Raw genomic sequence first — 23,396 nt, forward strand, 5'->3', positions numbered from 1 at the left:
CACTCCAAGAGTCCAAACCAATCAGTAATTATGGTAATCCCCATCTGAAGGCTGAGGAAACTGAGGCACTGAGAGGCTCCACGAAGGCCTATGGTCTTGTAGATTACACTCTCAGAGGCTTGGATCTCCTATCTTGCTTTTTTTTTTTGGGGGGGGGGCACTGTATGATGCAGTATGTGGGACCTTTAGTTCCCCAACTGGGGATGGAACCCAAACCCCCCCACCTCAGTGGAAGCATGGAGTCTTAGCCACCCACTGAACTGCTAGGGAGGGCCTCTGGTCTCCTGTTTTCTGAGGGACTTTCAAGTAGGCTCCAAGCAGGTACCCATGAGAGTGAAGGTGAAGCCTCCTCCTTCCTGGGGTGGTCCCTGATCCAATCACAGGGAAGAGGAAGATGCTCTGAAGACCAGACTGGGCTCCATCAGCACAAACTGCAGGGAACCCCAGGCTTCCAGAGCCTAGGCTCAGCCACCTGACCAGCGCTACTCCCTGTAGGTGACTGGCTGGGTTCCGTCAACTTTTAAGAAGGGACTGGGCACCATCAGACTGGGTACCATGCCGCTGGCACCCAGCCCCCAAGGCTGTGGGAACAAACAGCAGGATCGGGGAACAAGGAGTGCCAGGATATGTCTGTCTGCCAGCCCCCTTCACTGGGGGATAGCACTCCTTTTCTCAAGAGGTAGCTCCTCCCATGTGCCAACCCTAGGGCTCCAGTGGGGAATGCTAATCCTAGGGACCCTCCTCCCTGACCCAAGCTGGACCAGTAAAAGATCTTCCTGGAATTTCTGTACAAGGGAGCTGGGAGGAGAGTAGGCCTCAAAGCCCTGTGCTGCCATTGTTTCAACCTCATGTAGAAAGCCAGTTTGACAGACTAAAGCTAATAAGCAGAAAGCAGACAAAAGACAGGGAGAGAGCCTGAAATCCCAGATGGCATTTGAGTCCCCAAGACTTTGCACCTCTCTTTGCCCTGCTTGAGGGCTGGCTGACTCAGCTGGTGAGAGATGGGATTCTCACCCTGGAAACAACCAAAGTTCTCTGACTAAAGAGGCCACATCCAAGCATCTTTACGTTGCCTAACACGTGGCCCACAGCAGGTGCTCAAGAAATATCTGTTGGAATGGAAAGGGAAGTGGGTTGAGGGCTGGCAGGACCCCTGAAGCACAAGCCCCTGGGGTCAGGCCATGCTGACTGACACACCACCCAGGGGCCATCCTGGGCTCTACTGAGAGTTTGGTTATTGCGACTTTCTTTTTAAGAAAAGCTAAGTAATTAGAGCAATCTGCCTGCATCATGCCCCCATTTGTATAGATTAATGGTAAAGCCACTTCCAGACCCCCCGAAGAGGCTACAGACCTGGCTCATCCCCTGGGAAAGTCCTGTAACTTTTCTGGGCTTCAGCTTCCTCACCTCTGAAGGAAGGCAGCTGATGTAAGTGTCCCTGCCAGCTCTGGAAGAATCCACAGTTCTTAGTCCTCCTTCCCATTAGGAGGGTCTAGCAACCATGGTCTTTCCCCGACCTCTGCCTAGGTGAGTCTCCCCTGCAGCCCTATCAACCTCAGCTCCGGGACAGACCTCCTCCCACCTCCCATTCCTGCCCCGGAGCCAAAGTCAGCCACTTTCTCAGTGTGGACCCTGGCAGTCACCCCTCCCTGGACGAGCTTGGTGTGAGGCTGGGGTGATGAGACCAGGAATGAGGGTTATCACCCTGGTCACAGGGCCAGAGCCAGCTGTCTCAGAGGATAGCAGGCTGTGAGGGCCAGAAGAGAATGAGGGGCTCAGCTGCCCTTCAGGGAAACAGCTCCAGGGGCTTGGGGATGGCGGATGCTGGTGCTGCGCAATAGGGACGGCACTATGACAGTGAGCACCACCCAGCTACCCATTCTTCCCTCTCCAAAAAGAACCAACTCCGTCCCTCCCACAGAGAATGGATGGGTTGTCAGGCTGGCGCCCACACAGAAAAGCCTATCCCTGCCACGTCAGACACCTACCAGATGCCGGTGATGCAAGGAGAAGCCACGCCACATTCAGGCCAGAAGGCAGGAGGCCCCAAGCGTCCCATTCTGCTGCTCTGGAACCACCCACTTTCCTCTCCATCATTACCGGAGGGGAATTCCCAATCACAGAGGTACGGGGGTGGCTGAGGACAAAGCTCATCATCTCGGCACTCCCAGATGCCATCCCTGGTTAGAGCGACCTTGAGGTGGGCGACTCCCTCTAGGGGGTGCCAGGGACTCCAGCGTGACTGCTCCAAGAGCCCCTCCACCAGCCACTCCCATCTGCCAGGACATGTCGAGGGCTCAGTCTCAGGGGAACTAGGAAGGGAGGGGACGCCTACTGCTGCATGGAGAGATTTCCACATCATCACCACATTAGCACCGAAGCGGGGAGCGGGGCTGGTGCTGTGCCTGCCTGCCAGGCTCTAGTCCTGGCCCACAACTGACCAACACACAAGCTCCAGCCCAGGCCTCATAAACCAGCCTGAGCGCTAGCCCCTAGGGTACCACATCAGCCCTCTCTCCCCAGCAAACAGATCCTGATCATCACTGGACTTTGAGATCAGGAAGCCTTGGGTCTGAATCCCAATTCTGTCACTTCTCAGCCCTCTGGGTTCCCTTGGCTGAACGCTTTCAGGGCTGACAATGGGCATGGAAAATCAGCCTGCAGGGGGCATTCCCCAGCAAGCTTCCCTGCCCCCTCTCTCTTTACCACCAGCTCCCTGGTCAAGCCGGGTACTTCACACTTCCTCTTCCTCCTGCCTTGAGGGAGTGAGCAGGAATGGAGCCAGCTTTCCTAACTCACAGCCCACCAAGGGCAGCACCAGGATGGCTCCACTCTTACCGGTCCCTGGCTTCCTGGGTAGGTCACCTGGCCCTCAGAGCACCTGGCCATGCTACTCGTGGGGTTGCCAAAGAGGGAAGGCGCTGGGCTGGCTTGGCCAGGGTGCTTCCGAAACCTGGGGTTGCTGTGGGGGAAGCGCGGATGTCTTAGGAGATCCCCTGGCAGGGCTGCTTCTCACGCGTGGTCACTCACTCAGGGTGAGCCCTCCCTGGAAATCCATCAGATAATTGTTCTTCCGATAACCTCAAACATCTTAAAAAATCTGATGGGACTCACAGCCTGGATCAGGTTGACAATGGATAATGGGAAAGCGAAAGAGATTTTCTCATCCAGTAAACTCTGTGAGGGCAGTATCAGCAAAGCCTCATCACAGTGCTCACAAGACTGTTACCCCAAGCTCTAGGAAACTTAACACCAAGAACAGGACCAACACAAGCCGCAGGTGATGACTCTGACAGCTCCAGACTAAAGGGGCCAGAGGGGTCCTGGAGGGTCTTGTCTTTACGGCAGCTCACCACGAAGACAAAGGCAAAGCGGGCAGGAGGAAAGGCTGTCTCTGTAGACAGCTGTGACTCTAGGAGTCTGTCCTCGTCGGGGCACCCAGGCCCTACACTGAGGTAGATCCAGGTGTCAGCTGAAGCCCTGGGCAGGCTGAGGGACTATGAAGCCAGCACCTGCATGTGAAGGGGTCTTCCACAGGTCGTACCTACTCTCAGAAGCAGATACCCAATCACCAGGAGAGGCGCAGGGACAGCCGGGATGGGTGGGTCTGGCCAGGACATGGCTCAAGTGGCATGGGCACATTTGGCAGGGCTACCTGCCCACAGCTCAGGCTCCCAGAGGACAAGCCAGGTCTCTCATCCATGCTGTATCAGGCTAAGGAAAGGGGTGACCCTCTCCCCCTAAGCTCAGGTGCAACCTCAGCTCCCTGGCCTTGGTATCTCTCCTCTGGGGTTGGGTTTGGCTTGTTCTTCTTGCCACTAAGCTCCTCCCAAACATCTGGGCAAAGTCACTGGACAGATGACCCCTGGTGAGGTAAGCGCCTGTGACGTCCTGCACCTGCTACCAGATCCTGAGAAGTGGGCATGGGTAAAACCCTTCCCCAAAGAAGGCCCAGAGGGACACTGTACTATTTCCAGGAGCCCTACATCCAGACTCCTTCGACTCAGCACCAAGGAGGCAACAAGAGGCTGAGCAGTAACCGGTCCCACTCAGCTCTTCCCTCATGTGGCCCCAGTCTCCGGCCACGATAGACGACACTTGATAATCTCTGTTTTCAGAGACTGACAAACTCAGGTTTCAGAACTGGCTCTTCTGCTGTCGATGAAACCTTTTGTCTCAAAGGACTTAACTTGCCCTGAAAAACACAGCCTTCAATCTAGAATTTTTACTTCTGTGCTACAGAGAGGTGGCAGCTAGTATCTGGAAGAACAGGACACTGTAGACTAGAAATCCCCAGGCCCAGGAATAACTTACTTGTTACCTTAGTTGAGGGAAGAAAGGCCCATGCAAAAGGACCACGGGTTTAACTGGCCACGGGGCCAAGGGCATTGCCTGCCCAGGCAAGGGTTGCAGGGAAGCAGAGAGCTCTGACACAAAACAAGCTCCACAGGAGGGACTAAGGAAGGCCCTGCGGCACCAACATCATTAACTCCAGTGAACCACCAGGAGTTTAGACCACCCTCTGCCTGGGCCGCCCAGTGGAAACTGTTGCCAGAGCTCCAAGGCCCCTAGGTTTCTCTCCCTCCACTCCCGCTGGGGTCATTTCCCAAGGAAACCTCAGAGACAGGACAGAATGAGAAAGGCAGTAAGGGGATGAGACATACCCAGCACAGAAACCCCAACCTATCTTCCCACAGCCCTGGTCCTGGGAGCTGCTCCAGTGGCTTCGGGGCCCCTCCTGCCTGTCCTCCTTCCCCAGGCCAGGCTGCCTCGAGACACCCAGAGGCATGAACACAGAGCCAGCACCTGCCAGCTTCTTCGCTTCACCAGCCTCAAGGGATACTCGCTGGGGAGGCTTGCATGGCGCCTACCATCAAGCCTGGGTTCTTGAGGCCTGTTCCCAGCGGTGTTGCTGGCATTAGGAGGGGTATCCCAGATGCCCAGGGGCACTCTGATGGTTCAACCCACCCAGTGGGAGAGAAGTATGACTTCCCCACGGAAGGGACTGAGCAGCCCCAGGGCAGACCCCTGGGAAACAATGCAGATCCTGGGTTAAAAGATGCTCCAAAGACAGGTGGTTACCAGCGGTGAATCTGAAGGGGGCTCATGAGCTGTGGGGAACAAGGATCTCAGCCCACGTGGAGGGAGACAGAAGGAGCCCTCCATGTGGTGGGTACAGACAAACAGCATTTGCAGCCTACTGGAACCCACCTCCGTGCCACCTGCACAAAGCCACCTGCTATTGCTACCTGCTCTGAGCAGACACCTTCCTCTGTATCTTCAGGAGCACAGAGAGGAAGATGTCCAGCACTCCGTTATTTGTTGCTGCACCCTAGCATCTGCCCTCAGGAGCCTGACATGGACCCTCACTGGTCTGTCCTGATCTGTTATCTGCTGCTGCTTTCCCGTGGCACATGCAGATATGAAATATCAGCTGTGTGCAGAAGGTGTCCCGCCCAGGAGAAGCAGGGAAGCAAACACTCCCAGGGGTGTGCTCCTGATAGCCCACTCTGAGTAAGGAATGGGCGTAGTAAGGTCAGCTCCAGGGAGAGGAAAAGATGCTCTCTGGAACCCGAGGATCATGTGGAACGAGCAGACAGTCCCTCCACCAGCCCCCTCCTCTCACCCCTACCAAGTCCCGGCTTCCAGGTGCCACCTGCTTCAGGAGATATCCCCTTATCCCCAACTTCCAGCTGTGGTTCTTCCAGTTGCTTCTTTTCCAACAGTTCAAGGAAATGATGCCCCAATGGGCCTGGGCTCTCCTTTGAGGGGTTGTAATGATGAAAGTAATAGATGCTACCCCAAGAGAACATCTGCCTCCTCCACAGAAATGGCAAGGAGGAAATGATTAGCTGTCCAGCTTGCTTCAGACTTGCTGCTGCTGTCCAGCTAGGCTGCCTAGTAACACAGCCTAGTCTTCCCAGCCCTGTATGAGGTACAAGACACAGAAGGAAGATTTCTTCTAGCCTCGCCCCCTTCAAAGCACCTGAGCCTGGGAGGAGCCCATATCCCCTCTACCCATGCCCGACTTTCTTCCTGCTTCTCCAACCCAGGGATCCCAGCCCATGTGCTCTGCTGCCAGCTCAACAACGGAAGGGTGGGGCTGCAGGTACACTCACCTGCCCACAGACCATCCTGACTGGCTTCAAAATCATTTAGCCAAGTGTTCTGACAGTCTTATTTTGGCCACACCTGTTCCTGGGTTCACACTTAAGGAGGCCAAAAACACCTTATAAAAGATAAACATCAAAACTTCGACATCTTCCAACAGAAACCTTTGACCATACAAGCTACCACATGCCCATATGTTCCTGGGGAATGACTGAACACAAGGCCTCATTTGAGAGGCGCTCTCTGTTACTACCTGCTCCCAAGGCCAAATGAGACCCCCAGGGTGGCTACCCTCTACCCCCGACAGCCTTAGAGGCAAACATGTCCTCCCTGAGCGTGTACAGGAAAACCTATAAGAAAACACTGAAGACATCAACATCCCGACTTTGGTTGCTATCCATCTTCATTCTTCATAATTCAACTCCAGCTAATTCACTACACACGTCTACTTAAATACAGAAAACCCAGCACTAGAGAGAAAATGTCGTTTAGAGTACAACTAACTCCACTCTGATGCACAAATACCCATTAAAGAATTTTAAATATATAGGTACTTTCTTCCTCAGACAGGAAAAAAAACTTTATCAGTAACAATAAGCTAACACTCTTGAATCCCCTTTTCCTGTATCAGGCACTATTCTAAGCACTTTAAGCACTCAATCCCCATAATCATCCCATATATGAGTTAAGTACTAGTATCACATTGAATTTACATATGAGGAAACTGAGACCCAGAGCAGTTAGGTGACTTGCTCCAGGAAACACAGCTGTCAAGATGCAAATACAGCATGACTCCGGAGTCATGTTCTCAGCCACTGAGCTACACTGCTCCAGGAGCCAACCACAACCCAAGGGCTGGCTTCCTCACGCAAGCAAAAGTGAGCCAGTAGCTGGTTCAACCATACTGAGCTCCGACACACAGGAAAGGGTAGACAGTCAACCCCCATGCACAATCAGTGCCACGACAGGGCAGTGCAGGGAGGCTGAGCTCCAAATGAAGGCTTCTAGCCCAAGACCGGCTGCAGGCCAGGGAGACTTGACTCAACAGTGGTTCCAGAACCACACTTGGCTTACTGCAGCCACTGCACTGAGGCAAAGCCCAGGGAGATGCAGGAATGGCCTGCTCCCACAGCCCAAGGGCATCTGTCTCACTCTGGGAAAGCTGCTATAGAAAAATGTGACCCACTCCCAAGGAGTTCACAATCCAAAAAGGATACTGGGCAAATGTGAAGGAATCACATGGGACAAGGTTAAGTGTCACCAGACATGCAATTAGGGCTGAAGGGATCGGGAAGACTGCACGAGGGCTCACAAGCAAGGAGGACACCTCCAGGGCAAGAAGGACATCAGCCAAGAGGCAGAGAAGGAAATGTGTGCAGGGTGTTTGGGGTCCCACACAGACCTGCTGGTGTGCAGTGTGTGTGGAGGGTAAAGGTGGCAGAAAAAGGTGAGCAAGGGCCACAACACCTGTGTCTGATGGGAAGGGGTGGGGGTCAGAGGTCCAAAGCAGGCAAGGGGCAGAGTGTACAAGGGGACAGAGAACAGAGGCCCAAGGCAGAGAGATTAATCAGGAGGCGATGAAAATAGCCCAGTGGAGAAGCTACAGAGGCTGGAGGAGCAGTGGAGGAGGAATAGAGAGGAAGGCCAGATTAAAGAGATGCTTAAGAGTAGCAGAACTATGGGATGAGGGAAAAGGAGGGAGGATCCTACTTAGGGGCCAGGGTGGACAGTGCTGTCAACAGAGACTGGGAACACATGAGGATCTGGGTTTTGCAGGAAGATAAACCTCACTCTGGGGCAAGCAGGTTCACTGTCTACGAGACCTTAAGCAAAACACTGAGGATTCTGGAAGTGCAATCTGCTCAGAATGAAGAAAGGAGTGAGTTGTACACTCTTGCCTGGAGGGCCCTTCAGCTGCCCCTTCATTAAACTTTCAGGACCTGGCAAAGCACCGTCAACCATTCAGGGGCCACAGTCTGCTGGGTCCCTCAAGGAAGGAGAAAATTGCCTCCACCGTCTCCATACCCACATCACCCAGCTATTAAAAGTTCTAATCAAGAATAAGACCCAGATGGGAAGGCCCTGGAAATCCAGTGGTTAGAACTTGTGGTTAGTGCTTTCACTGCAATGGCCTAGGTTTGATCCCTGGTCTGGGAACAGAGTCCCACATGCCACACAGTACAGACAAAAGACAAGAATGAAAGAGACTCCCATGGTGGTCTAATGGCTGAGACTCCAGGCTTCCAATGCAGGGGGCCTGGGTTCGATCCCTGATCAGCAAACTGGATCCCACATGCCTCAACTAAGACTTCACAGGCTGCAACTAAAGATCCCACATGCTGCAAGTAAGACCTGGGGCAGCCAGACAAATAAAAATAAATATAAAAGAATAAAAGAAAAGACAGTCTAGTGCGTGCGTGTGTGTGTGTGTGTGCGCGCGCGCGCGCACACACACACACACAGGAATACTACTCAGCCATAAAAAAGAACAAAATAATGCCATCTGCAGCAAGAGATCACCATACTAAGTGAAGTCAGAAAGACAAATATCATATGACATGACCTAAATGTGGAATCTAAAATATGATACAAATGAGTTTATTTATAAAACAGAAACAAATTCACAGACATAAAGAACAAACTTTCAGTTACCAAAGGGGAAAGGAGGGATAAGGGAAGGGATAAATTAGGACGCTGGGACTAGGAAATACAAATTACTACATATAAAATAAACATGGTCCTACTGTATAGCACAAGGATTTATATTTAATATCTTATAATAAGTCATGATAAGAAAGAATATGAAAAAAGAAAAAAGACAACATAAAGAATATGGGAAAAAAATGGCAAATTATGTCACTGACAAGAAACTTATATCCTGAACATATAAAGAACTCTTACAACTCAATAATAAAAAGATTAATAACCCAACTTAAAAACAGTCGAGTCACATGGTATGGCCAAAAAAAAAAAAAAAGCAAAAGATATTTAATAGACATTTGTCCAAGGAAGATAGATAAATGGTCAATAAGCACATGAAAAGAGGCTGATATTATTAGTCAGGGAAATGAAATGAAAGGCACAATGAGACACCACTTCACACCCACTGGGGCTGCTGTTTTTAAGTGGCTCAGTCTTGTCTGACTCTTTGCAACTCCATGGACTGTAGCCCGCCAGGCTCCTCCGTCCATGGAATTTTCCAGGCAAGAATACTGGAGTGGGTTGCTGTTTCCTACTCCAGGGGATCTTCTTGGCTCAGGGATCAAATCCAAGTTTCTTGCGTCTCCTGCATTGGCAGGCATTCTTTACCACTAGCACCACCTGGGAAGCCTCATACCCAATAGGGTGGCTATAATCAAAAAGACAGATAATTACAAGTGTTGACAAAGATATGGAGAAATCAACCTTATACACAGGCCAGTGGGAATGTAAATGGGGCAGCCACCATGGGAATCAGTCTGGTAGTTCCTCAGATGACTAAACAGTGTTACCATATGACCCAGCATTTCTACACCTACATATAGTCAAGAGAAATAAAAACACATGTCTGTGCAACAGCTTGTATACAAATGTTTATAAAAGCATCAATTATAACAGCCAAAATATGGAAATGACCCAAATGACCATCAACAGATGCAAAATGTGGTATGTCCATACAACAGAGTATTATTCTGCCAGAGGAAGGAATGAAGCTCTGCTATGTACTGCAGTGTAGATGAACCTCAAAAACATTAAGCTAACTGAAAGAAGCCAGTCACAAAAGGCCACATATTATGTGACTCTATTGGTATGAAATCTCCAGAACAGGAAAAGTTCATGGAGACAGAAAGTAGATCACTGGTTTCCAGAGGCCAGAAGGAGGGAAAATCCAGGAATGACTATTAGTGGGTATGGAATTTTTATCTGGGATGGTGAAAATAATCTGGAATTAAATAGTAGTGATGGTAGCACAACTTTGTAACTATACGAAAACCATGGAATTGTATACTTCAGAGGACTGAATTTTACTGGATATTAATTGTATCTCAGTTTAAAACTACATAGAAAAATGAGACTGATAACAGTAATTGTTCTTTTTTAATAATTAACAGAATGGAGTCAACTAATCTAAAAGATCAATCATGAAGGTGTTTTCAGGTTCTGATAATATTAATCACAGTCATTTTCCTATAAATTAAGAGAATCAGATGTGCAAAGCAGAATATACTAAAAGCAATGCCACAGGAAACAAGCTGCTATTTGAACCAGCTAATAAGAGAGGAAGAGGACACAAAAAATGTCCTCCCCAAAGAGCAACTGGCCCTGATGGATTCACCGATACATTATTCTAAACTTGCAAATAGAAAATAATCTACATATACAGCAATGAAAATAAGGAACCCCTCCCAAAGACCTAGTAGGATTCTTCTCAAATAAACCAGATATGTTGAGTTACCTCAGTATACACTCACAGGCATTTATATATTTAACTGTCCACTTCTAACTAAATGTTTCCAATTCACTCTTTTAGGACAAGGAAAGGAAGTTTTTTTATTAAACCATAATCTACCACCTCCAGGAGCTCCCTGATATGCCTGAGTTCTTACAGTTCCTACTGCCCAAGATCCCTAGTCTGCCCTTAACCCCTTCTAGAAGGCCTCTTCTAAATTAGGTACTCCTGAACTAGCAAATCTGATTGCATCTTGCCTCTGCTTAAAACACTCCTGCAACTTAGCCATAAAAAAAGAACAAAATAATGCCATTTGCAGCAACATAGATGAACCAAAAGACTGTCATACTGAGTGAAGTAAGTCAGACACAGAAAGATAAACATTATGTTACCACTTATATATGGAATCTAAAAAAAAAAAAGTACAGACTTCCCTGGTGGTCTCTGGTTAAGACTTCCCTGGTTAAGACTCTGCATTCCCAATGCAGGGAGCACAGGTTCAATCCCTGAGCAGGGAACTAAGATCCCACATTCCACATGGATGCCAAAAAAAGGGGTCAGGGGAATAAATCAATAAAAAATAAAGGACACAAATGAACTCATTTACAAAACAGAAGTAAAGTCACAGATAGAAAACAAACTTATGGTTACCAGGTGATAAGGTGGGGGAGGGATAAACTGGGAGACTGGGACTAACATATACATACTACTATATATATAATAGATAAATAATAAGAACCTGCTGTGGGAAGGGGGTTCAGGGGGGAGGGGACTCATGTATGCTTATAGCCGATTCAAGCTGGTGTACAGCAAAAACCATCACAATACTATAAAGTAATTATCCTCCAATTAAAATAATTTTTTAAAAAACTTGCTGTATAGCACAGGGAACTCTACTCGGTACTCTGTAATGGCCTATATGGGAAAAGAATCTTAAAAAAAAAAAAAAAAGAGTGGCTGTATGTACAACTGATTCACTGTGCTTATACACCTGAAACTAACACACCATTCTAAATCAACTACACTCCAATAAAAATTAAAAAAAAAAAAAAAAGTCCTGCAGCCCCCACTGCTTATTTACATAAAAGTCTAGGCCCCTTGCCATAGTAACAAGACTCTTCCCTCAGCTGGCCATCCTGACTGTTCCCAGGAAACCACCCCATCACAGCAGACAACTTAAGAGATCCACTCACAGGCCCCATAATATCGCTGCCCAAAACCATCTGGCAAACTCCTATCTGCCCCTAAATATCAGGGTGAAATAGCACGTCACCCTGCTGTGGAGCCATAACCATCCCTACCACGACCCTGCACTACGTACACCTGAATCTATCAAGAGGTACATCACCCCTCTAACATCTCATCTGGAGTTAACACCAAAGTCTCAAACTCTAGACACAGCTAAGGCCACCACCATCGCTCCCCTCCCACCAACCATACATCTAAATGGTCCAAATAGCCTTCATCTCAACCAATGGCCTCTTAGAAACGAGATGAATCTGGCAGGAAGGTTTTAACTACTATCATTCTCCATCTCTCACTTCACCACCAAAATACATGCAAGTAGTTTCAGGTATAACCGTTTTTGAACGATTCTTCTGGTTTTGGAGAACGTATGCTCATCACATACACACACACACACACACACACACACACACACACACAGTGACCCCAGAAGATGGAAAGCACCAAAGGGGATTCTGATCTTCCAAACACAGCACTGAGGTGAACAGTGGCAGGCCCCCATCATTCCTGAGAAGCAAGGGGGTGTCTCCCCTCTGTCCCTACCTCTGTCCTGGGCTAGGTCTGCCCAGCCACTCAGCCAGTCCTATATCCAGGAAAGCCAGAGGCATCCATCATTTCTAGGGTGAATCCCTACCCAGATGCAACCTGATTCCTAGTTTCCACCTTATGGAATAATCAGGGAGATGATCAGATATGGCAGGAAGGAAAACCCTCAGGAGCTGGCAGGCAGAGTGAAAACAAAGACAGGTGCCATCTGCATAGAACACCGAGGCTCCTTTCTCTTGCCAAAAGACAGATGCACCCGTGAGGCTGTAAACAAGGCGCTAGCCCTCCTGTGTTAGTGCGGGAACTAACACCTTATCCACTGTCCCCAAGCCCCTTCTCCCTATAGTCACCTCCCGTGCCCAGGCAGAGTCTGACTTCACAACAGCATTGCATTAACAATGTCAAAGCATGTGACCCTCAGCTGACCTCTAAGCAGCCCAGAGGGGTCAAAAGCCCCATCTTATGAACAAGACAGAGACTAAGCCAGCTCCACATGGCTCCATCTCAAGAGTTTCAGGTCAGTTCGGGCAGCCCTTGCACCCCTTCTAACCTCATATGCTCCACTCCCTGGATCCTGGAGCCAGTGGCCATGTGAAAACGGTTCTTACTAAAGAAGGATGAATGTGTGGAACCCAGAATACCATGCTTTGCACATGGTAAAAGACTGCATCCCGAGACCAGCTAAAAGATAGGCGTGAGGACTTCTTGATGAAGGGGCTTTTCGTTATTTTATTTATTTTAAAACAGATAACATATTCACAAGAAAGAATATTTGAAAGCTTCAAAAGGGAAAAATTTTCTTCCCAGTCCTCTCCCCAGTCACCCTGATTCAAGGGACAGCAGATATTTTTAAGTTTTTCTTTAACTTTCCAAATATATTCTATGCATGTACAAACAGATATAGTGATGTCCATTTTCCCCTTTTTTAAAAAAAACATTTGGTAACATATATACATTGTTCTATGCCTTATATTTTTTACTTAATAATACATCCCAGAGATTACTCCAAAGCAGTACCTGAAGAGGCTCCTCATTCTTTTCATGGCTGCACAGTATTCCTTCACACAGATTAACAAAAATTCATTTAACCAATGTTCAGAATTGCTCAAAGTCCCACTCAATAACAGATTATAGTAGTTTTTTTTTGTATAATGAACCTATAAAAGCCTCTTTTCTCTGCAACCAAAGTCATGCAAAAGTTCAAGAGCACATTTAGTGCAAGACAAAGATTAAGAATCATTTTACCCTTGACGAGAAATTATCTTTCTAAGCTCCCTGTTCACAAAGAGGCAAAGCTATGACCACTCTAGATATATCTAGTTGGCCAAGGCTAGAATAACAAACATCACAGCTGCACGCTGCACAAAGAGGCCAAACATGCCACACACATTCTGATTAATAACTAAAGGCCAGTTTTGCTCAGATTGAAGCCTTTTTAAAAGTCAGATTCCTGACAACTGTAATCAATCCTGAGCAAGTCAAGATTTCTAGTGCTTGAAAGGAGTCAATTAGGAAAAAAAAGCCTGAGTGATATTAAACACAGATTGGGAAAAAACCTGAAGGTTTAAGTGGTGTTCCCTCCTTGGAAAAAGCTACCTGCCTTCTTTGTGTCAGAGGCACAAAAACTAGAGAGGGCTTGGGCAAAAACATAGGGACTTTACCTGCCTACCTGACAGAGTCAGGGTAGTGTGCACCTTGTCACTTAGGCCACTCAAGCCGACAAATGAATTGGGGACCATCTTCTAGAATCCACTAGCTTCTGGTAGAGGATTTTGTCCTCTCAACTGTGCCTAGCCCAGGCCTGGATATGAGCTGCTGGGCAGAAAACAACTGAAATGGCACCTGGGTGGTTGAGGAGGCCCACTGGCAGGGCCCAGAGTGCTCCTTTATAAATCTGAGGTTGCTGACTGTAAGCCTAAGTCTCACGCACATCCTATTTATTAAGACACTGCCTCAACCGTCTTCCACATGGGAGGTCCCTTAAGGCTTTGGCCATTAACATGGTAAAGTAAAAACAGGACCAAGGTTGATGGCAGCCTTCCTCTCCAAAATGCCAGAGTTCCAGACTGGTCAAGCAAAGGCCAATGGGAGTGAGGGCTACTGAGGCGTATCCCTACAGGGAGCAAGCTCAGGTCGCTTGGTTCTGACTGTAAACAGTTCAAATTCCATGAAGGACAACCACTTGCCAGTTCCTTTTTGGAATAGAAGCCCATGCCATCCTGGCCCAGTGGCTACCTTTTAGGATCCTCCACCCAATGGCTTGGCTTGGCGGGTAGGCAGCCAGCAAACAAAGTCCTCTCCAGCCTGCTGGCTGCCACCATGATTCTCATCACAGAATGGATCAAGAGACCAGAACAAATGTTCTCTTAGCCAGTGACTCACCAGGAAGTCTGTTCATGTTGACGCCTTGAGCTGAGAGTCCTATTCCCATGTACCTTTGAAAAAGCACACACACAGACATTTTGGTTAACAAATGGTTATGCATCTCCCTTCTCAAATATTTCTTGGTAAAAGAAAAACAGGAAAAGCAATGAGTGTAGAGACTCCTTTAACACACTAGTGGATCTTGGAGAACCTTTGTATTTTGATTTTCTAATGGAAATCTCTCAACGCCTTAAGCAGCTGGAAAAACAGGAGGTAGTGTCTACAACCAGGAATCACTAGCTTCAGTTTCAGAGGAAAGTTTCCTGGAATCACTGCTTCCCGTCCTTTGGCTTCTGGCTCCCAGTTAAGGCAGTGGAATCTATTCTCAAGAAGTACCTAAAAGTAAGTAGTTCAATCCTACAGAGTGTTTGGCAGAATAATGCAAGATTAAGCCACAGGGACAAGCCACTCTTCAGCAAGAACCAAGACATGGAAAAAGTATAGCCAGCTGGATCCATATAGAGTCATAAAGACCCCTCATCACACAGGGTTTCTTCTCTGAGGTCTCCAAATTAACTACCCTTGCCCCATACATTCACCACTGGCCTCTTTAATCAACCAAAGCTGAAGGTGATAGTATGTGGGGCCCCAGAGACCCACCCTCTACTCCTTCCACCCAGGAACCTAAACAGCTAAGGCAGCCATAGCCAGATGGGACCCGCTGGGCAACTCTGTCAAAGATATCTCAGTTGCACTCATGAGAGGGAAGGTCAGAGAAGGGAATGAACAGGTTTTTTTAGTCTATATATTTGTAGTATACAAAGACATGGTAAGGTATTTCCCCAAGAACTTAGGAACTAGAGAAACAAGTCACCACCATCTAAGTGTAAAATACTAGAAAACCACATATGATGCCTGCTGTTAACCACATATGAGCATCAAGATGTAGCTGAGAAGATCACAACAGTGAAAACACCAACCAAGATGGCTAAGGTGCAACTTTTGGTTGTATAACAATGTGAGTGTACTTAATGCCACTGAATTCTTCACTTAAAAATAATTAAAACGGTAAAATTTATGTGATGCATATTTTACCACAATAAAAATGTTTTTCTTTTAAAGCAATCACATGGGGTTGCCTTATTGTGACCATTTCCAAGTAGCTGGAAATTACATTCCAACTGCTCCCTGTTGTAACTGTGCAAGGAACCACCTCACATACGTTTCTCCATTTTGGACTCTTCTCTTCCTCTTCTGGCATGTTCCACGAAACATATGGACCAGTATCCTAACACTACCAGAGTCCCCACCACATGGTGCTCCAGAACCTGCGAGCCTTCCATCTGCAGTAAATGGAATGCCCTTCTCTGGCTGGCTGCAACAGTGGGTGTTGGAGGAGCAGGAAGGCAGGCTCTAACCTACCCATTTTCCCCTGAAACCAGCTTTCGCATCTTTGTGGGCAGAACCCATGAAAGACACCAATCAACACATGGCCCTAATAAGTGGCCTGCAAGCGTTAGGGGAAAGGAGAGGGAAGGGAAGGGAGAAAAGAGGAAGGAGCAACACTTCAAAGAAAGGCTTCTATGGTTCAAAGGATTTGAGACTCTCAAAATGCCTGCTACTTCTTGCCAGAAGGGGACCCTTCGACGACCATCAAGAGCAGAAGCTGTGTAAGCCTGCTGGCAGGATTCCCATTAGGCTAGAACCTGCACACTTCCCCAGAAAACCAGCAGCCCCAGTAATCAGCTTCCTGATTTTACATGGAAGAGGCTGCCAAGAGTTGGTCTCCATTCCCTTTATGCGATCGCTGACCAAACAGCAAATGACTCTGACTGCCCTGCAGTCATCAATCAACATATGCGAGTGCAACAGAGCCAGGAGTTTGGAGTTTTCCTAACTTGGATGCCAGGCCACTTATCCTGCCCTGTTTTAGAGCCCAACACCACATGCGATCCCACCCCTCACATTCAGCTTTCCTGACACTAAGATGAAGGCTTATGTGTTTGAAGCACATATGCTTCCTGGGTGACCCCTGACTGCTTAGGGTTACAAACAGGGGAGGTCAAGGGTCTCCAGGGAAAGTATGCTTGACCACCAGCAACAGAGATCTGGTTCCACAACTTCCCAAGAGAACATGGAACTACTAAGGCACATGCACTCAAATACACATTGCTTAGGTCTCTCAACAGAAGCCTCTTCCACCTTTGGCAGCTACCCCTCAACATGTTCCTATAGACTCTACCCCACAGCGAGGGCAGTGTTTACCAGTGGATGGTCTGGGAGCCTCTGTACAAACCCCAGGGTCATCTTGAGAATCTGAGTGGGTAAGCTAAGAGTAGAGCACCCAGAAGAGACCAGTCTCCACATTTGAATGTCATGCCCCTGTGAGTGTCACTGATACAGGGAGCAGCCCCACAGGACCCTAACTTGAAATGTTCCTATGAGGTCAAGCTAAGTCAGAGTTCAAAGGGAATGAGTCCCAACTCTTCAAACACTATGTGACATTAAGTCTTTCTAAATGTATGATGTCCTAAAATTTCAAAAACATGCAGCTTTCTAGCAAGTATTCATACACTTAAAAACTGTTATCCAACCAGTTTAAGATAAGCAAAGAAGGGAAAAAAAACTATAAGGACACTAAAAAACACTGAATTGTACACTGTAAGTGAGTGGACTGTATGGTATATTACTTCTCAAAAACACTCAACAAACTAGGCATAAAACGAAACAATCTCAACATAATAAAAGGTCTTATATGAGAAAACCACAGCTAATATTGTATTCAATGGTAAAAGTCTGAAGACTTTCCCTCTAATAACAGGAAGAGGAAAGGTGCCTGCTTTTGCCACTTCTATTCAACAGAATATCAGAAGTTCTAGCTAAAGCAATTAGACAAGAGAAAGAAATAAAAAGGCATCCAAATTGGAAAGGAATAGGTAAGACTATCTCTGTTCACAGATGATATGATTCTATACGTAGAAAATTCTAGATTCCACAAAAAACTGTTATAACAAACAAATTCAGCAAAGTTTCAGGATACAAAAACAACACACAAAAAACAGCTGTGTTTCAACATACTAACACTGAACAATCAAAAAAGGAGAAGAGAAAATAATTCCATTTACAATAGCATCAAAAGAATAAAATACTCTGGAATTAACTTTACCAAGAAGGCAAAAAGCTTATACACTAAAACCCCTAAAATGTTGCTGAAATTTAAAAATACACAAATAGCGAGCTCCTTGGCAGTCCAGTGACCAGCAGGACTTAGCACTTTTGCTGCAGGGGGGCTGGGTTCAATCCCTAGTTGGGGAACTAAGATCCCACAGGCACATGGCATGGCCGAAAAATACATTTTCTTAATTTAAATAAATAAATAAACATAAAAAGACACAAATGGAAAAACATCTGCCCATACATAGATTGGAAGACAATATTGTTATGATGTCAATACTATCCAAAGCAATATACAAAATCAATGCCGTAGATTGAGGGTGTTAAAAAAAAAGTTAGAATCATATTTTTTTATTTCAAAACTTACTAGAAAGCTACAATAATCAAAACAGTGTTGGTACCAGCAAAAAAATAGTATGGTGGATGACTATACAACCCTAGTGTCCAGTTTGTCCACTGGAGGCTCTTTCAGTATTGCAATCTGGTATTGCCGGGAGAAATATCAATAACCTCAGATATGCAGATGACACCACCCTTATGGCAGAAAGTGAAGAGGAGCTAAAAAGCCTCTTGATGAAAGTGAAAGAGGAGAGCGAAAAAGTTGGCTTAAAGCTCAACATTCAGAAAACAAAGATCATGGCATCTGGTCCCATCACTTCATGGCAAATAGATAGGGAAACTGGAAACAGTGTCAGACTTTATTTTTGGGGGGCTCCAAAATCACTGCAGACGGTGACTGCAGCCATGAAATTAAAGGACGCTTACTCCTTGGGAGAAAAGTTATGACCAACCTAGATGGCATATTCAAAAGCAGAGACATCACTTTGCCGACTAAAGTCCGTCTAGTCAAGGCTATGGTTTTTCCTGTGGTCATGTATGGATGTGAGAGTTGGACTGTGAAGAAGGCTGAGCGCCGAAGAATTGATGCTTTTGAACTGTGCTGTTGGAGAAGACTCTTGAGAGTCCCTTGAACTGCAAGGAAATCCAACCAGTCCATTCTGAAGGAGATCAGCCCTGGGATTTCTTTGGAAGGAATGATGCTAAAGCTGAAGCTCCAGTACTTTGGCCACCTCATGCAAAGAGTTGACTCATTGGAAAAGACTCTGATGCTGGGAGGGATCGGGGGCAGGAGGAAAAGGGGACGGCCAAGGATGAGATGGCTGGATGGCATCACGGACTCGATGGACGTGAGTCTGAGTGAACTCCGGGAGACGGTGATGGACAGGGAGGCCTGGAGTGCTGCGATTCATGGGGTCGCAAAGAGTCGCACACGACTGAGCGACTGAACTGAACTGAACACAGAAAGTGAAAGTGAAAGTTGCTCAGTTGTGTCCAACTCTTTGTGACCCCATGGACTATACAGTCCATGGAATTCTCCAGGCCAGAATACTGGAGTGGGTAGCCTTTCCCTTCTGCAGGGGATCTTCCCAGCCTAGGAATTGAACCCAGGTCTTCCGCATTGCAGGTGGATTTTTTACTGGCTGAGCCACAAGGGAAGCCATCATAGAGGTCAGATCTAAATGACAGGGTGTAAGGTAAGGGAGTTAGAGAAGGAGGTTCAGAAAAAAAACAAGACCAGCACTTTACAGGAACAGATCACCTTTAATGAGGCAAGAAGGGGCAGCAGTCCCATTAGTTGGCTGCTGTGCTAAATCAAGAAGAGAGTAGGTGTATATAGAAAACATATATATGTGGAGATACATCATTTTGAGGGGGTGGGTCTGTTTTTTCTTATGATTATTTTTGATTAGTTAGCTCTCAACAACTGGGGTAAGGAATTCTTTGGAAGGAATGATGCTAAAGCTGAAACTCCAGTGCTTTGGCCACCTCGTGCGAAGAGTTGACTCACTGGAAAAGACTTTGATGCTGGGAGGGATTGGGGGCAGAAGAAGGGGACGACAGAGGATGAGATGGCTGGATGGTATCCCTGACTCGATGGACACAAGTCTGAGTGAACTCCGGGAGATGGTGATGGACAGGGAGGCCTGGCGTGCGGTGATTCTTGGGGTCGCAAAGAGTCGGACACGACTGAGTGACTGAACTGAACTGAACTGAAAGGAAAGCAGGCCATCCTCAAAGGCCTGGATCTTGGGACATCTAAAAAGGAATGCCTGTTTTACATGGAATTACCAAGGAAAAAGGAGGTGAGCATTTGCTTCCTTCTTGGTAAAAAGGTCAGGCAATGCTAGGAACACTCACAGACACAGGCTACCATGGTCTCCTGGGAGGCAAGAGGGGCTCTCGCTCCCCAAGCCAGTGACTAGAATAGACAGAGCTTAGCTCCCCGACAGTTCATATGTCCACCAGGGCTTTCTTTTCAAGCAGCAGGATACATCTGAGGAGCTTGCAGGAAAAGTTATTTACCTCATAAAACAACTGAAAGTAAGCTAAACCCATCTGATTTTCTCCTTGCTTCCAATATGGCAGCGCAATGCAGACTATCATGTGTCTATCATATTAGACACAGTAAGTATAGAGAGACAACCGACAAGCTACCATGGTAGGGAGGCCACCAGTTGGCATCCACCTCAGTCTCTATCCTTTCCTGCAAAAAGCACGGGAGCCTGAAGGGTGACTCTGCCTCTCAGTCAGGCTCCAGAGAAGAGGGCGCCAAGCGGCCCTGCTGGGGCCAAGCTGGGTGGGGATCTGCTGGAGAGCAGGACAGAGGAGGCGCGGTGGCAGCGGTGGCCCTTGCAGGCCGCCAGGTCCACCCTGGGGCGGCAGAGGTGAACGGGGGCCCTGCAAGACGACCAGCCTTGAGAACGGACTGGTGGCCTCCGGGGCCTGTGCTGCCCTCCACCCGCTCTGCTGACTCTCCCACAATAGCAACAGTCCACTGGATCTACCGCAGCCATGCGGAGAGTCGCACACTCCAGGCGGCTTGCATTCTTCTTTCTCTTTAGTTTTCCAGATTTTCTACAATTAGCATAAATTACTTTGAGAGCCACAGAAAAATCATTTTCAAGAGCCAGCTGATGGCTGCACACTGAGGAGGTTGCTGGCTCTCAGCCATCAGACTCTCCCTGGGCTGTCCCAGCGCAACATTTCAATACCAGGGAGACACAATGGGAGACTGGGCCTTCGTGTCAGCTTCTCGGTATGCTTACTTCCCTGAACCTTGATAGGAGAGCGGAAGCTGCGTGCAAAGAGCACACCCGCAGAAACAGCCGAAAAGGGTCCAACTCCATGCTCAGCAGAGGAGCTGGGGCTCTGGCTCACATGGCCCCTGGTGCATCTTAAGCACCTCCCAGAGCACACCCTAACTCAGGACGATGAGTCTTGGATTTCACCCCACAGCTCAGGTTCCCTGTCAGAAAAAGACAGGTTGGACTAACGGTCTCCTAAGCGATTTCCTAGCTCTCACCTAGAGACTTCAGCTCTTGGCCGAATAATGTTTGGGTACTGTTCCAAGTGTGCTGTACCCAGATGCAAGCCAAAAATGGAGGAGACTCTGGAGCTGTGATCAAAAGCCATCAAGAAAAGACACCAAAAGAAAAGGAAATTATAGATCAATACACCTTCTGAATGGAGATGCACAAAATTTCAACAAAACTATAGCAAACCAAATTCAACAACATTAAAAGGATTAATACCACAACCAAAAGGGATTTATGCCAGGAAGTCATAGGCAATTTAACATAAGAAAATCCATCAATATAATAAACCACATTAACAGAACGAAGCAAAAAAAAAAAAAACACCCACGATCATCTCAATTGACAGAAAAAGCATCTGAAAAATCCAACACCCTTTCATGATAAAAACACTCAGAAAACTAGGAACAAAAGGGAACTTCTTCAATATGATAAATGGCATTTAGGAAAAATTCACAGCCAACATACCCAATGGTGAAAGACTGAAAACTTTTACCCTAAGAGCAGCAGCAACACGAGGATATCGACATTTCACCAGTGCTATTCAACACTGTACTGGAAGTTCTATTCAGATTGATTAGACAAGAGAAGAAATAAAAGGTATAAAAATTGGAAAGGAATAAGTAAAACTACTTCTATTTGCAGAGGACATGACCCTACCTATAAAAAATCCTGTATAGAGAGAATCCCAAATGATATACAGGAAGCTTACTAGAGTTAATAAACACCCAAGTTGCAGGATACAAAATCAACACACAAAAAGCAGCTGTGTTTCTATATACTAACACTGAACACTTAATGGAGAAAATTAAGACAACAATTCCATTTACAATAGCATCTAAAATCAAACAAACAAACAAAACCCTCAGGAATAAATTTAACCAAGGAGGTGAAAACACTTGTACACGAAAAATTATAGAACATTGCTGAAAGAAATTAAAGAAGACAAAAATAAATGGAAAAACATCCTGTGTTCATGGACTGGAAGGCTTCATATTGTAGATGGAAAGTGTTGTTAATACGTTCTAAGTTGGTCTACAGATTCAGCACAATCCCTGCCACAATTCCAACAGTCTTTTTTGTAGAGTGGAAAAGAGAACCCTCAAAATCCATACAGACTTGCTAGGGACCCCAAGTAGCTAAAACAAATCTTAGAGAAAGAACAAGCTTAAAAGATTTGTCTCCTGATTTTAAAATTCACTGCAGAACTAGAGTGATCAAAACAGTGTGGCGCTGGCATAGGCAGACATATAGACTAGTAGAAGAGAACCCAAAGTCCGTAAGCAAACTTACACAGCCAGATCACTTCCAACAAGGGCACCAAGTCCATTCAATGGGGAAAGAATAGACTCCTCAGAAATTGGTGCTGAGACAACTGGATCTCTACTTTATATCTTGTATGAAAATTAACTCAAAACAGATCAATGATCTTAATATAAGAGCTAAAACAATAAAACACTTAAAAGAAAAGATTCATGACCGTGGTTCAGGCAATGGATTTAGATATGACACCAAAAGTATGAGGACCAAAAGAAAAAAACAGATGAATTGGACTTCATCAAAATTAAAACTTTTATGCATCAAAGATCATTATCAAAAAAGTGAAGAGAGAATTCCCTGGCGGTCCAGTGCTTAGGACTTCACACTTCCAATGCAGGGAGCACGGGTTTGATCCCTGGTTGGGGGACTAAGATCTCACAAGCTGTGCAGGAAGGTTAAAAAACAAAAAGTGATAAGACAACTTGGAAAATGGGAGAAATATTTCTAAATCATAGCCTTATGAGGATCTAATATTCAAAAATATACAGAATTCCTACAACTCAATAACAAAAAGACAAACAACTCAATTATAAACTAGCCAAAGGACTTGAGTAGACATTTCTTCCAAGAAGATATACAAGCGGCCAATAAATACATGAAAAGATGCTCAACATTACTAATCCATTAGAACTGCAAACCAAAATGAGATACTAATTCACACATAGAATAAATACTAATTCACACATAGGATGGGGAAGGAAATAAAGAAGGATAAGAGGAAGGGAGAAAGGAAAAAGGAAGTAAGTTATTGGTGAAAAAGTAGACAAATTAAAAACTTCACACATTGCTGGTAGAGATATAAAACTGTATAGCTACTGTGGAAAACAATTTGG

At 46.5% G+C, this 23,396-nt stretch overlaps 1 protein-coding gene across 1 annotated transcript in view; it reads right to left on the reverse strand.

Moving 5' to 3' along the window:
* Positions 1–23,396, reverse strand: part of RANBP10 (RAN binding protein 10) — a 54,677-nt gene that overhangs the window by 20,861 nt on the left and 10,420 nt on the right. Inside the window, exon 3 of the mRNA XM_068992288.1 lies at positions 14,714–14,766. Within this exon, the coding sequence (XP_068848389.1) occupies positions 14,714–14,766 (53 nt within the window). The remainder of the gene's footprint in view (positions 1–14,713; positions 14,767–23,396) is intronic.

The sequence above is a fragment of the Capricornis sumatraensis genome, chromosome 20 (assembly GCF_032405125.1).
Source record: "Capricornis sumatraensis isolate serow.1 chromosome 20, serow.2, whole genome shotgun sequence".
NCBI classification, from domain to species: domain Eukaryota; kingdom Metazoa; phylum Chordata; class Mammalia; order Artiodactyla; family Bovidae; genus Capricornis; species Capricornis sumatraensis.